Source organism: Pogona vitticeps, chromosome 3 (assembly GCF_051106095.1).
Source record: "Pogona vitticeps strain Pit_001003342236 chromosome 3, PviZW2.1, whole genome shotgun sequence".
NCBI lineage: Eukaryota > Metazoa > Chordata > Lepidosauria > Squamata > Agamidae > Pogona > Pogona vitticeps.
In genome coordinates this window covers 145,152,251-145,168,358 of record NC_135785.1, presented here as the reverse complement: position 1 = coordinate 145,168,358, position 16,108 = coordinate 145,152,251, and the positions used below count along the sequence as shown (strand labels likewise).

General features: G+C 43.0%; 1 protein-coding gene across 31 annotated transcripts in view; it reads left to right on the top strand.

The window, feature by feature from the left end:
* Nucleotides 1-16,108, top strand: part of MYCBP2 (MYC binding protein 2) — a 251,648-nt gene that overhangs the window by 108,837 nt on the left and 126,703 nt on the right. For all 31 annotated transcript variants that reach the window (XM_078390789.1, XM_078390788.1, XM_078390804.1 and 28 more), the window contains 2 exons: nt 572-668; nt 10,631-10,823. In XM_078390789.1, coding sequence (XP_078246915.1) covers nt 572-668; nt 10,631-10,823 — 290 coding nt within the window. The remainder of the gene's footprint in view (nt 1-571; nt 669-10,630; nt 10,824-16,108) is intronic.

Sequence of the window (16,108 nt, the reverse complement as noted above, 5' to 3'; positions counted from 1 at the left end):
CCTTCATCTCGTACTACTGCCTGGATGTCTGGCTGAAGGCTCGGGTTGCGGTAGGTCAAGCTGTCCTGGCTTCTGCAGTTTTGTGACATCCCTCCTCTTGGTTAGTCAGCTTGCCAGTCACCCATTAGTGTGCATTCATTCACAGAGACCACGAAGGAGAAAAAAAAAGTTACCTGTAAGTCTGGTTCTTTGAGTGGTCATCTGTGAATTCACACTCTCCACCGTCCTCCCCCTATCCGTCATGTGTGCCATTGCATGCTGGTCAGCGGTGGTCGGTTCCTTAGAACTGAGGCACTAAGTGCCAGGGGTGGAGTTATATAGCCGGTGTTGGGGAGGTCCTGGCACCAAGTGCTTAATGCTGTGGAAGTTTCCGAGGCTGCTCTGCTCAGGGGCAGATTAACTCATTAGTGTGAACTCACAGATGACCACTCGAAGAACCAGAGTTACAGGTAAGTAACTTCTTTTTCTCTAGAAGGGTTCCATATTATGTGATTATAGTGTACAATTTTGCTTTTATGATGTTTACTTCTGGAGTCAAAAAGATTACCTCCCCCGTTTTTTTAATTTCCAGGCTGCCCACAAGTGATGGTAGTACATCCAAAGGAAAACAGCAAACAAGTGAGCCTGTCCATATTCTAAAGCGATCTTTTGCAAGAACTGTGTCCATGGTGAGTATCAATCTGTTTGTGTGTGTGTTTTACTCTAATATTCCAAATTGGGGGAGAGATCTTTTTTTACTGTCACAATGATTTCCTGGGAGTTCTGGCATTGCAGTCCATCTATAGATTGTGCCTTCTGAAGAACTGCAATTCATTGGAAACTCTGCAGCAGCTTCGTTTTTTAACACTAGAAACAGAGGACCAAAAAGGCCATGCAGATTGGGAAGCAGGCCCTTCTTCAGGTGATTGAAATGTAGAAGTCTGCCTGCAAGCATGTATTTGTGGGCTGGAAGTCCCAGGATTCTTCCTGGAGAATTTTTGAAGAATTCTGGGATTTGGAGTCTAAGAAAGAAAGAACACACTCCTAGAAACTAATCATACTTGCTTATTTTGTGTCACTTCTTCTGGTCTGGCTGTATATCAGATGGAGAGACTGTATCCTGGAATAGTGGCCAATATTCAGTAGATCTTGTCTATCCAATTTATAACCTATTATTGTTAGCCATAAAGGTTCAAAACTAATTTCTAAAATTGGAACCAGAGGTGGTTCTTTGTGGTCTCTGTGAATTCACACTGAGGGTTTACTGCACCTGTGCAGAGAAACCTCGGAATATTCCAGAACACATGGTGCCAGGATCTCCCACACGCTACCCTTAACCCTGCCCTGGCACCGAGTGCCTCAGTTCATTTCTTGCCGCCACCGCTGCAGAACCTAAGAGCTTACTGTTTCCTGCATCTCTGACTCAGACCATTCAACGATTCTTCGTGATGTGAGTTTAACAAAAGGGGGGGGGGAACCGACTGTTATTTGTTTGTTTGAGAGAACTGTGACTTTATAGCTGCCCCAGGCCTCTTCAAGAGGTGTGAGACTTGTTCCAACAAGATAGGCCTCTCGGACGGTCACTCCCGTTGCTTGTTTTGCTTGGGGAAAGAGCACCAACCGGCTCTTTGTGCGGCCTGTAAGAATTTCATGAAGCCGGCATTCAAGTTAAAATGTGAACAGCTCCATTCCTTCTTGTGGGAAAAATCCCTTTGTCCTTCGTGAGAACCACCCATGGTGTCTGCCCAAGCTTTGGACCTTTCCCCAAACACAGGACATTCGCCCCCTCAGAAGGCCCCAAAAGGACCTAAGATGACATCCAGATCTCATGCGTCTTCCTTGGGCTCGAGGTCAACAACTACATTATTGACACTGAAGCCTCCCTCAGTGTCAATATTGAAGAAAAAGAAGAAACCTTTGCCTTCGCAGAAGCCCGGACATGTGACGGATAAGACCACACTGCTGCTGCCAGCTGCAGATAGACCCTGGCACAAATCAGTATGCCTTAGCATACCTTCGGGAGACAAGGATGTTCCGCCCCCAATGCCGGAGGCCGCATCATCCCCGCAATTTAATAACTCACCTGACTGGGAAAATACCTTTGCTGAGGTTGTTTAGTTGACGCAGGCTAGGCCACGGTCTCCTCCATGCTCGGTGTCTCAACATGCCTCAATGTCACTGCTGGAATCGATACAGGCGAAGGTCCCTAGAAAGAGGACACAGAAGACTCAGCATTTGGAGTTACCTGCTGAGCCCAAGGCTCCCCGGCATCAACCGACACCCGCTGTCAATGATTACCCATATCGTGAGGCTAAGAGGATGAGGTATTACGAATGCCATCCTTACTTTGAGCCTGAAGAATTTGAGCCCGATCCTCAGGTCTGTTCTAGATCTTACAGGCTCAAGCCCTACTACTGATACTGCCCAGCATATGACTTCTATAGACAGTATTCTCCTTCTCTGTCGCCTTCCTCACCACAGTATCAATTCTATGACGACCATTACCCAGGTCCAGAGGATGACTTCCACCCTGTGCTGCCATCACGTGCCTATCGTAAGAGCCCCCTTCCTGCAGATTACCTGTCAGAAGAGGCAAAGCGGTATCACTGCCCAACATCGGGGGCAGAAGGAGCTTCCCGGTCGGAGTCGGACCCAGGTTATCGACCATCACCGGACCAGATCCTGCCTAGAAAGGATGGAGGAAGGAGAAGAGACTGTTGCATTGAGGCCGAAGACTATTGTCCGGTACCCATACAAGATTATTGTTTGCCTTCCCCAGACCATGTTCCACTTCGCTTTGATACCAATTCAGAGGCCTCCAATATCAAAGAGGGGTCACTGCCAAATGCGCCAACTCCAAGTTCAGACGTTGCGAAGAATCACCCCCCCTCCATCTGAGGACTACACATCGTATTCCCAGTTAATATTGAGGATTGCGAAGGTGATGGACTTGGCAGTCGACCAGCTTGCGTCACAGGAGATAAAGTGTACGAGGACATTACACAGGACCAAAGTCCTCCCCTTTGCCTTGGCTTTTTTCATCATTGTTAAAGCTCATCAGGGAATTATGGGTCAAGCCCTCTTCCACCCAATTGCTGTACATGTTTCCACAAATTCTGCTCATTCAGAAAACAGTCATCAAGGTCCTCCAGGACAATGCAGACACCATCCTCATTGCCCCTTGGTGGCCCTGCCAACCATGGTTCTCCGCCCTGCACCAGAGGGCATCAGAGCATATCCGACTCCCGGCAATGCCTCACTTACTGACCTTTCATCATGGCAGGACATTCCATCTGGACCTAGACTCTCTTCACCTAATGACATGGAGGCTACCCCCACTATAGCAGACGTCTTAAGCTATTCGCGGAAATGCTCTACAACACTGTCATACAAATAGAAAGTATTTTGCACGTTCACATCCTCGCGCCACTTACCTGTACAGCTGACCTCTCTTGATGCGGTCCTCCAGTTCCTCCTCCATCTTTTCCAGCGTGGCCTTTCTCATTCCACACTGAAAGTTTATATAGCAGTAGTAGTGGCTGTGACGGACACGGGTTCGAAAACACACGTGTACGCTTGGACAGAGAGCAATCAGGAGTTTGCACATGCTAAAATGAGCTGAAGAGTCCAAATTCAGCCAGCCATGCTACAACACTCCTTCTCACAAGTCTGCCCACATAAGAACACCCTGGTACTCTCAGATATTATTGTGAAAAGGTCAAGTGGGCTTTGTAGTCCTTAGACTTAACTTGCACCACTGACAGGACTCTAAGTAAGCTAGGCCGAGGCAGCACTCTCAGATGACCCTATGGCAAGTGTACTGTTCAGGAAACCAAATGAGTTTTATAATCTTTATTTTATTAAAGAAAAAACATGTTACTAGATATTCAAAGCCAAATTAAACCAAAACAAATAATCTAGCATTGTGCTGTTTAGTTACACAGATGTAGTGAGGCAAAGAAAACATGAAAAATAGAAAAGTATTCAAAAAGCAAAAAAGCCATTAAAATGAATAAAAACAGTTCCAGTCCAGGAAATCATTAGTAACCAAAATAATCCAAGTTGGTTATAACAAGGCTATAGTCCTCAGTGATACTATAGAATAAAAATCCCTAAACAAAAGTAAAAATCCATTATATGTCCCATAGTCCTTAGAAAAGAAAAATCCAGTAAATATACCATAGTCCTTACTAAATTACAAGAGCATAGTCCATATGGAATATTCCAAGAAAAGAAGTCCATAAAGAATATTCCATAGGTAACAGTCCATAGAGAATAGTCCATGCACAGTCCTTAGGAAAATCCCATAAGTCCAAAAGTAATCCAGCAAAGCATAGAAACCAGTCCATGTAGGTAGGCCACCAAATGGCTGAAGAATAGGTCACGAATCACTGAAAGGTCGGTCTTGGAAAGACAAAGTCCATAGGTAAAAAGTTCCTTTTTCAAGAGTAACTGGCAAGGGCCTAATGCACCTTCCCACGATGTCATCCAATCAGAGTTCGTTACTAGGCAAACAGTCCTGTTACATCACATGAATTCTTTCTCATACACGCAGATGTTATTTGGGTTACGGTGGTTTCTCAAAGAGTCACAACAATTTCCATCTATCTTATCACACAGAGTCCTTCTCAGGCCTTCAGAAAAACATGCTCTCTGCTCGCCTAGAAAACAACTTGTCAGCATAGCACAGATATTATATACAAAGAAACAAAATGGAACTTCTCTGGCTTATTTCTTAATTACAAAACCCATATGCCTTTAAAAGATTTTAACTTAAAAACCCATCTCATCACAAGCCCCCTGAAGATTAACAAAATTCCTAAACAATTTAAGTTTTAATTTTGATAACTGAATAAGATGAGATGTCATAATGAAGCATTAACAAAATAGAGAAAGATATTAACATGAGCATAAAGTTATACATTTCAAATATGATTCCTAAATAGCAAAACAATTAATACATAACTATCATAATTACAGTATTTACCATACATGAGAGAAATTTGCGTTAGACCCCTCTACTAGTCTGAAAAACAGAAGAATAAACAAGTTAGTATAATTAATCATATATATCACTCTGCACATGCTCAGATAATACTCTAGTCATCAAACAGTAAAATAGTGAAACCAGGGTTAACATCATAATAAATTGACAATCTAATATACTGATATGTAGTAATAATAGTGAAAACACTCTATGTATGCTCAGGAACATAGTCATACAGAATACCAAGAAAACTAAACATCAGAGCTTTAACAATTCTAGCCATTTTCTCCCCTTGCATCTGCACAAAACATTCGAGATAAGCAATGGGGAATTAAAGACTCTTTTACTGGTAGATGTTTTACATCAAAATTATATGTTTGCAATCTGAAATACCACTGCATTAATCTTGGGCTTCGATGTCTCTGCTTCTCTAAGAATGTCAAAGCATTTTGGTCTGCTTGAATTGGATCAGGGCTGTAAATTACAAGGTTGTCTACATAGCCAATCACATGATATAAATCACCAAAGAATTCATCAACCAATTTCTGAAAAGTAACATAGGTATTTTCCATTCCAGGTGCTAGTTTTCTGAGTTGGTAAATTCCCTGAGGGCAAGTAAATGATGTATAAGGGCGATGTTCCTCTTTAATCAAAATCTGATAAAGCCTTTCAACAGTTCCAGACACTAAATTGCCCTTAGACCCTTCTAGATCTATAGGAACAGAAACAGCAGTAAATCCTTCATTGACTGTAATAAAAAGTTTCACCACATCAGTTTCTCCCGGTGAATTCGAGAAGACGTTTTGGGGTTTAGCTAACACAGGCTCCAATATCTGTCCTGGGCCAAATTGATCAATGCCTTCACCCCTGGATCCCTGTATTGCTGAATTAGCTGTGCTATCAGGTTTGGTCACAAGAGGCCGCTGTTGCAACAAAGTTCCCTCGGGAGTACTCTGCATAGCCTCAGAAACAGTATCAGTCTTCTCACCACTTCCTTGGAAAATAGGCTGTTGAAAATAAGTATTGTCCCAAACCTCTGCTTTTCTTTCTAAAGATCTTTCTGAGAAGATTAACTGTGGTACTGGGCCAAATTTTTCAGATATGATTTCCGTCTCTTGAGAAACATCAGTACTTTGTAATCCCAAAAAGTTAGCGCTTCCCCCATCGTTGGTTGTGTTAGGAACAGTCTCACAATCTGGCAAGTTTACACAGTCACTTGTACTATTGAAACAATGTGAAAGTTCATGCTGCAAGGTCTCTGTACAAATAACTCCTCCTATGGCACTGGGCAAAGACTCTGAGAAAACCTTCACTCCTCCAGCTTCCTCAGCTGACTTTTCCGGTACCTTGAGTAGGCCACCCCCTTGGTATTTTTCTTTACTTCCGAACTGCCATGAATTACATGGGGTCTCTGCCAACCTAACAGGGTCTGCTTTCGCTGTTCCCTCTGGGCTAAGAGAAGGGGGGTTGTTTGAGATCTGACATGCATCAAGATCTGCTGACACAAGTCCTGTTGCTTCTAAGCTCTCAGTCCCAGCAATTGCTTTATTACTTTGGAAAATCCCTTGCTCTCCTTCTTCTAGCAAACCCATAGTCTCCTCCCAAATTATTTCAGAACTTCTCACCTGTCCTGTGCTCTGAAAAAGAGCTGAGGTTGGTGCTGAGCTGAATTCCAATGCACGCCAGTTTTCCCTTGCGTCGCCCGATGTTAATTTCCTCAAGGACACAGCTTCTCGGGAAATTTTTTCCTGCATTCCTCTCTCTGCGCGCGTCTCCAGGGCCTGTAAATCCTCTGTTTGGACGGACGATGAATCGCTGTCTTCTCTGGAATGCTCCTTAGCATTCCACTGGGCCTCGTTAACTCTTTCCACACAAACATCTTGCATCTCAGGGTTGCTCCCAACTTGGAAAAACCTTTGCATCAAGCCAGGTTCTGTGCTAAGAAAACGTTTTAAAAGGATGTTTTCCTGATAAAGCTCACGTATCAGGAAATCTCTTTCCCTAATTTTCTGCTTGGCTTGTTCGAAAAATCCAGAAGCCACTTCTAAGAGTATATCCACGGACTGTTTTTTCTCCTCCATTTCTGCTGGCAATTTAGCCTTGGCTAGGTTAGCGAAAACAAACAAAAAGGAGAGAAAAAAAAATTTAAAAAACTCTTCTGCACTTCTGACCAATTGCTGTCCCTTCTGCTAACCTAAGATAGGCGAGAGAACAAACAGCTGCCAAACCAAAATAAAATTAAAAATCTCTTCTGCACTTCTGACCAACTGCTGTCCCTGTGACCCTAAGGTCTGTGAGAAGACAGTCAGCTGCCAAACCAAAATACTGAAAAATCCAAAAGGAAGAGAAAAGAAAAACTGTGATCACTCTGTGAACTCTAGAGTTACAGAGATGATCAATGACTGAACTGGGTGCAGATAGATACCTCTAGGGCCAGGTCATCCCGACAGATGCTGAGATCATAGGGCATGACTCTAGGCCAAGCCAGATGCAACTAGGTACTCCGGCCAGATCCTAAGATCGTAGTGGGGAGACCCAGAGCTAGACTGGAACACGGCCAGGTGCTCCGGCAAATCCTAAGATTATAGGAGTACGCTTAGGCCAAAACAAAAAAGAAAAAAACCTGGATGCAAGGTCCAAAACAATGTAGGCAGAGTCATCTATGCAATCCTAAGATTGTGAAATGACCTGCTCAACTAGGGTGCAAGCACTCCAAAAATAAAGGACATGCATCTTGGAATTTCTTCACTACAACGTTGTAACAACCTGTACATGCCTACTGCTTAAATTCAATTGTTTCCTAACAGTTTGCTTGCCCCACTGGGAATCTCTTTCTTAAAAGAGCACCCCAGATTCTAACACACATAACCACAGCCTGAAGATTTAACACCTCTCACCACAGCCTTTAGATCTAACTGCTGGCAAACAGTGTTTCCTAGGAAATTACTGTTTACACCCAGGGAAGCACCTAGCTCCTTGAAGCCTCAGTGTCCCACTGCAATCAAAACTTAGCTTGTGGATCAGAGTCACTCAAGCTGCCAGATAGAACAAAAATTGGTCATCCTGAGGTACTACAAAACCCAGCACGTGGTCCATCCCGCCGCTGCCACCATGTGACGGACACGGGTTCGAAAACACACGTGTACGCTTGGACAGAGAGCAATCAGGAGTTTGCACATGCTAAAATGAGCTGAAGAGTCCAAATTCAGCCAGCCATGCTACAACACTCCTTCTCACAAGTCTGCCCACATAAGAACACCCTGGTACTCTCAGATATTATTGTGAAAAGGTCAAGTGGGCTTTGTAGTCCTTAGACTTAACTTGCACCACTGACAGGACTCTAAGTAAGCTAGGCCGAGGCAGCACTCTCAGATGACCCTATGGCAAGTGTACTGTTCAGGAAACCAAATGAGTTTTATAATCTTTATTTTATTAAAGAAAAAACATGTTACTAGATATTCAAAGCCAAATTAAACCAAAACAAATAATCTAGCATTGTGCTGTTTAGTTACACAGATGTAGTGAGGCAAAGAAAACATGAAAAATAGAAAAGTATTCAAAAAGCAAAAAAGCCATTAAAATGAATAAAAACAGTTCCAGTCCAGGAAATCATTAGTAACCAAAATAATCCAAGTTGGTTATAACAAGGCTATAGTCCTCAGTGATACTATAGAATAAAAATCCCTAAACAAAAGTAAAAATCCATTATATGTCCCATAGTCCTTAGAAAAGAAAAATCCAGTAAATATACCATAGTCCTTACTAAATTACAAGAGCATAGTCCATATGGAATATTCCAAGAAAAGAAGTCCATAAAGAATATTCCATAGGTAACAGTCCATAGAGAATAGTCCATGCACAGTCCTTAGGAAAATCCCATAATCCAGCAAAGCATAGAAACCAGTCCATGTAGGTAGGCCACCAAATGGCTGAAGAATAGGTCACGAATCACTGAAAGGTCGGTCTTGGAAAGACAAAGTCCATAGGTAAAAAGTTCCTTTTTCAAGAGTAACTGGCAAGGGCCTAATGCACCTTCCCACGATGTCATCCAATCAGAGTTCGTTACTAGGCAAACAGTCCTGTTACATCACATGAATTCTTTCTCATACACGCAGATGTTATTTGGGTTACGGTGGTTTCTCAAAGAGTCACAACAATTTCCATCTATCTTATCACACAGAGTCCTTCTCAGGCCTTCAGAAAAACATGCTCTCTGCTCGCCTAGAAAACAACTTGTCAGCATAGCACAGATATTATATACAAAGAAACAAAATGGAACTTCTCTGGCTTATTTCTTAATTACAAAACCCATATGCCTTTAAAAGATTTTAACTTAAAAACCCATCTCATCACAGTGGCTCATCAGTCGCACTCTTCAGAAGCAGCAGCTTTGTTCTGCCATCCCACTTTCAGGCAGTTCTTACGTGGCTTGAGAAACATGCATCCAGCTTACAAACCTCCTACCCCACCGTGGTCCCTTCAGCTCATACATATTCACCTCATAGGGCCTCCGTTTGAAATCCTGGCTATGGCATTTGAACGGCTGCTCACTCTGAAGACTGCCTTCCTCCTTGCCATTACCTCTGCACATGGGCAGGAGAACTGGCTGCTCTTAGAGTGGACCCTCCTTTCCTTCATTCCACTTGGACAAGGTGACACTCTTTCCGGACCTTTCCTTTGTGTCCAAGATGGCAACTTATTTTCATTTAAGCCAGCCTGTTGTACTCCCTGCATTTTTCCCTGAACCAGCTTCACATCTTGAACATTCTTTGCACTCCTTGGACATCAAGCGGGCACTCTCCTACTACGTCTCTTGCTCTTCATTCTTCCACACTTCAAAGAGGCTGTTTATCAGCTATCAAGGTGATTCCAGGGGATCGGCAGTCACATCACAGATGATCTTTAGATGGATTGTTTCAGCTAATCGACTGGTGTGCAGTCTTGCCCAGTTACCTTTACCACACAATAAGGGCCCACTCGATGAGGGCTTTGGCCTCCTCCACAGCATTCCTAAGAGGTGTGGACCTTTCTGACATCTGCAAGGCAGCCACATGGGCTATGCCATCGAACTTTGTGACCCATTATCTACTGGACATCTGGGCCAAGGCAGAAGCCTCAGTGGGTCGTGCTATTCTGGCCTCTGTGCTCTTGTGATGTCCCTCCTCTGGATAGGTCAGCTTGCTCGTCACCCATTAGTGTGCATTCACAGAGACCACAAAGAAGAAAAAGAGGTTACTTACCTGTAACTCTGGTTCTTCGAGTGGTCATCTGTGAATTCACACTTTATGCCTATCCTCCCCTCTCTCCTTTTGCATGCTGGGCAGCAGCGGACTGTTCTATGGAACTGAGGCACTCTGTGCCGGAGTGGGGTTAAGGGTAGTGTGTGGGAGGTCCTGGCACCATGTACTTAAGCTCTGGAATATTCCAAGGTTTCTCTGCGCAGGTGCACTAAACCCATTAGTGTGAATTCACAGATGATCACTTGAAGAACCAGAGTTACAGGTAAGTAACCTCTTTTTCTCAGGAAGCTGAGTTCTGTGTGCATTATAACTTTCTATGCCTTTTGGTGAAACATCTGCCTCACTGAGAATCACTCTGTTGATTAATATTCCTTATTTGAGGTTATCTTTTGTCATCTCTCACTATCTCCTTGTCCTAAAATAGGAGTGCTTTGAATCATTACTGAGCATTCTTCACTGGAGCTGGACAACCTTAGTGTTAGGTGTAGAAGAGCTTCGAGGGTTGAAAGGATTCCAGTACACTGCTACTCTTTTGGATTTAGAAAGGCTGCGATTTGTTGGCACTTGTTGCTTGAGATTACTGCGTGTCTACACGTGTGAAATATATCCAGTATCAGGTAACATACTTAATTCTAATAGTGTATTGCATTAAACTTAAATTTTATAACAGTGTTAATTCACCACATAAAATAAATAAAGCAGCTCTTTGCTTTATCTGAAATCTGATGGATTGCTTAGTGAAATTTAGTTAGGTTTTAAGTGGAAGTTTCTTGAAGACATCATAATTTACTGTAACTGAGTTCTGATAATTACATCTGAACTTGACAGGATATGTGCAGGTTTCTTGATTGTGTGTGTAGCCCTTTAATTCTTTTGCAGTGGGAGCAAACAAATCAGAATGTCTTCTGCTAATTATAGTTTCCAGTTGTGTTCAAGGTTGGGAAGCTATAGTTGACAACCAAATGTGCAACTAAAGACCCATATCCATATTTTACCATTAAGCAAGCTCTGAAATATAATTGCATGTATTTTCTATGAATCCAAATCAGACTATTTATGATGTGCACAATGTGTGGAGTGTTTGTCTTGATATCTGAGAACAACACAGGTACACATGCAGCAAGGGCAACCTGGTAGACTGTTGGAGGAAAAAGTGGAATAAATGGATCAGTGGAGGAGGGAGACACAAGCTTAGAGGTAAAGATAGATGAAGGCTTATGTACAATAAGAGGAATAGACTGAGCAGATCTAATGGTCTTATGAAGATTTTTATAATAGCTTCATAAAAATATATGAAGGAAAACAGGCCACAAATCACATTATCTCCAGTGTCTGTACACGAATGCTAGGAGTATGGGAATCAAACAAGATTAACTAGAAGTCCTAGTTCAGGAGGGTAAATATGACTTGATAGGGATAACTGAAACCTGGTGGGATAACTCCCATGATTGGAACACATCAATTGAAAGATATAAATTGTTCAAAAAGAACAGAAAGAATATAAAGGTATATGGAGTCACAGTATAGGTAAAAAAAATACATATTCTTTCACAGAAATACAGTAGGATGAGCTTAGTTGTCCCATAGAGAACATCTGGATTAATATAATTAAGGCAAAAAACAAAAGGAACATGATAACTAAATTTTATTATTCACCGCCGAATCAAGGAAAAGATGCAGATGAAATCTTTGAAAAACAAATTTCAAGAATTTCAGAGACAAAATGTAGTAGCAATGGGATATTTCAGTTATCCTGTTATTTATTTGGATGCAAATTTAGCCAAATATGTCCCTTCAAATAAATTCCTGGCTTGTGTTGCTGATCATTTTCACCTAGAAAAAGTGGAAGGAAGAAACTAGAAGAGTAGCTGTCCTTGACTTGATACTAAATACTAGAGATGACTTGGTGGAAGAAGTGGCAACAAGGGGGGAAGTGACCATGTTCTACTTGAGTTCTTGATTTCAAATGAAACCAGAGCAGAGTATAGCCACTCATGCATCCTGGATTTTAAGAAAGCCAGAACAATGATGAGCAAGGTCCCATGGCAGGAGATCCTAAAAGGAAAAAGAGTCCAAGATTGGGTAAGGATTTCTTTAAAAAGGAAATTCTGAAGGCAGAACTACAAATCGTTCCAACAAGAAAAAAGGTGGAAGACAGCACAAACGGCCAGTGGGACTTCACAAAAAACTCAGAGATGACCTGAAAATAAAAAAGATCATATATAGGAAGTGGAAGGAAGGCCAGGACCCAAAGAGAACTGTGGGAATGGCTTTAGGAAGATAAAAGCTGAGGTTGACCAGTATTCAATTCCTACCTTAGCCTGGTCTTCTCCCAAAACAGTTTCTGCTCCTCCAGGCAAATGTGAAGTGCAAAGGAAGGGGCTAGGATTGCAGCTTGAGATTGATAAACAAATAGTCAAGAAATAAATTACTAGTTTAAATGAGTTCAAATACTCAGGGCCAGATGCACTGCATCCTAAATAATTGAAGGAACTGGCTGAAGAAATTGCAGAATCACTGTCTATTATTTTCTTGAAGTCAGGGAGGATGGTGAAGTGCCAGACAATTGGAAGAGGGCTAACATTGCCCCTATTTTCAGAAAAGGCAAAAGGAGGAACCTGGAAACTTGAAATCAATCAACCTGACATCAGCGTCAGGAAATCTCTGGAACGGATTATAAAGCAGTCACTGTGCATGCACCTTGAAAACAAAGCAGTAATAACTAAAAGCCAACTTGGATTTGTCAAGAACAAATCCTGCCAGACTGATCTTATCTCATTTTTTGATTGTGTCACCTCTCTGGTAAATGGCAGGCATTCTGTGGATGTAATGTATCAAAAGTAAAGCCTTTGACAAAGTGCCCCATGGTATCATGATTAGCAAGCTAACTAGGTATGGGCTGGATGGAACAACTGTCCAGTGGTTATATGGTTAGTTACAGAATCATACTCAGAGAATGCTTATTAATGGCTGCTTCTCCAAACTGGAAGGAGGTAAGAAGCAGGGTACCACAAAGCTCAGTCCAGTGCTCTTCAACATTTTAGTAATGACTTGAATGACAAGGTGCAGGGAATCCTTCTCACCTTTGCAGATGACACAAAATTTGGTGGAATAGCTAATACCCTGGAAAAGAAAAACAAAATTCAAAAAGATTTGTATAGGCTTGAGCACTGGGCTGGAAATAACAAGGCTGGAGGGACAACAAATGCACAGTTGGAAGATGGGGGTTCTTCTTTGTGGTCTCTGTGAATCATACGAATGGGTTAAACTGCACCTGCGCAAGACTCTTCAGAATATTCTAGAGCTAAAAATGACAATGGAAACGTCTCCCTGTATCGCGCATGCTCCGCACGCCAGTACCTCAGTTCCGAGCTTGACGTTGATACCAAAGACAGCTATTAAGGACCCAAAAAAGAAGTAATTAAACAAAAGAAATTGAAGCATCCTAAATCTGTTCATCATACCAAGCCTTCTCCAGTTCGAGCAACACTGCCTTCACCTATATTGGAAGAGCCCATCAGGGAAATGCGAGACTCAACTTTGGATGAAGACGGTCTCTGACCACAAACATAGGCATCGGTATCAGTCCCGAGCCTGTTTCTGACGCAAGGCCATTCTGAGGCTGAGATTATTTCCAGCACAGCCTCGGCCCATTCGAGCCGTATTACGATTAGGCAGGCAGCAATTGCTCAAATGTTGGAATCTGAGGAGGTGCCACATGTTTCACCTTGGAAACACCTGTCAAAGCATCGGCATATATCTCCCAACCGACAGCTCCCTCGACATCTCGAGGTTATTGTGCTCCCGTATCCATCGCAGCATCATACCTCGGCCAAGTATGAAGAGCCGCTTTATGTTGAAATGGATCCCCGTGTCGGTCGATATCGACAGTACGACGTCGAGCCCGCATATGACACCAAGGACTATATTAGACCTAAGAGGCTGCGATATGTGTATGCATCATTTGAATCATCGGTATTGCCCTCACCTCCTTTGCACCAACATCGGGCATATGTCCAGCTTGACCTGATGGTCACAAAACATCCTTCCAAGCGACTGCATCAGGGCCAGAGTACCTCTCAACCAGAAAAGCACCCTAGAGCCCCAGTATCTCATCCTAAGACACATACTTGGTCTCGTACACCCTCAAGATCTGTACATCCACCTGAGGTAGAAATAACTGCACCTCTGCCACGACCTACAGCATCAGTGTCAAGGACCCACCACCACTCAACTTCACCACCTCTATCTTTTGGTGGAGATTCGGGGGTTCTGCAGCTTCATCCAAGTCTGAACAAGACCTCCAGTCGGAGGTCTCCAAGGAGTTGCCCTCAAATCTACCCACTCTTGACTCAGACGCTGCTGATATGCATCCTCCCTCTCCTTCTGAGAATTTTACGTCCTATTCGCAGCCAATCATGCATATGGCGAAATCATTGGAGTTAAATATAGGCCAGCCTCTACCCCCCAAATACGACCTAGTGTTTGAGGATATCACTCAAGAGAGATCACCTTCTCTGGGCTTAGCCTTTATACCGGCTATGCTAGACCTCATTAAAGAATCTTGGGCACAACCTCCTCCTTCTCTGCAGATCTCCAGAAGAGTGGAGAACCACTATAAAACACACGATGGTGATACACTCTTCCGCAGTGAACATCCTGCACCAAACTCAATGTTGGTACAATCAAACCAATCCAGAGTGGGTAACCGATCTAAGGTCACCTCTACCAATAGGGAGGGCCACAAACTAGATGTGCTGGGACGTTGACTATACTCCTTGGCTACATTCGTGATGCACATATCCAACTACCAGGTGGCAGTGGGCACTTATTAGAGGCAGCTGTGGAATAAAAACCTTCCACTTCTCCAAGCTGCCCCTGAGGAGACTAGAACTGTGGCCTTGAATATCCACCTAGAAGCAACTACGTTAGCCAAACAACAACACCTGGCATCCAGACACATTTCTGATGCTGTTTCCAAGGCCATGACATCAGTCATCGCTCTGAGGATGCATGTTTGGTTACGCACATCTGGGATAAACAATGATGCCAAATTGAGAATTGAAGAACTCCCTTTTGACGGTGCTGGGTTGCTTAATGAGAAAACAGATGAAGTTATGGAAAACTTGCACAAAATCAGAAAAATAGCTTTATCATATTATCTTCAACAACCTAAATTCCAATGACCGCAGTTGCGCAGACCATTCACCCAATCATACCAACAACCATAGCAGCAAACCTACAGTCAGTATAAACCTCCTCAGGAAAGGTCAAATTTTCCTCCACCATCTGCTGCCACGTCCTTCTGACCACAACCTCCTAATCAATATTGTCAAAATTTCCATCACCCTGCCAGGAAGGGCAAACAGTATCTTTGACTATCCTCTACTGATTCGTCCTTCCAGTCTATCTTGCCTTCCCTGTCTAGCCCCATTCTTCAAAAAATGGAACAACATCACCACAGACACTTGGGTGCTCGCCATCATATGTTTTGGTTACCTGCTAGAGTTCTTAGATCTTTCTCCTCTCGGTCATCTCTGGACCACTTCTTATTCACCTGCTCTAGAGGAATAAGTCTCTGTTCTCCTTCAGAAGCACACCATTCAACGCATTTCTTCTCAGGAAGCATTGGACGGCTTCTTCCTTGCCACCACCCCAGTTTGGAGAGGCTGCTACTTATCAATCATCCAGAAATGTTAGCGGTCATTGAAGCCTTCCAAGCTTTTTGTCCACTACTGACTGGTCAAGGAGTACAAGTGGTCACAGACAACATGACCACTTTTTACTACATAAACAAGCAGGGAGGCACTCATTCTTTGTCCCTTCTGTACCCATCGATCCACCTATGGGAGTGGTGTTACGGCAGTCACATATTCCCAATTTATTTATTTATTTTTATTTA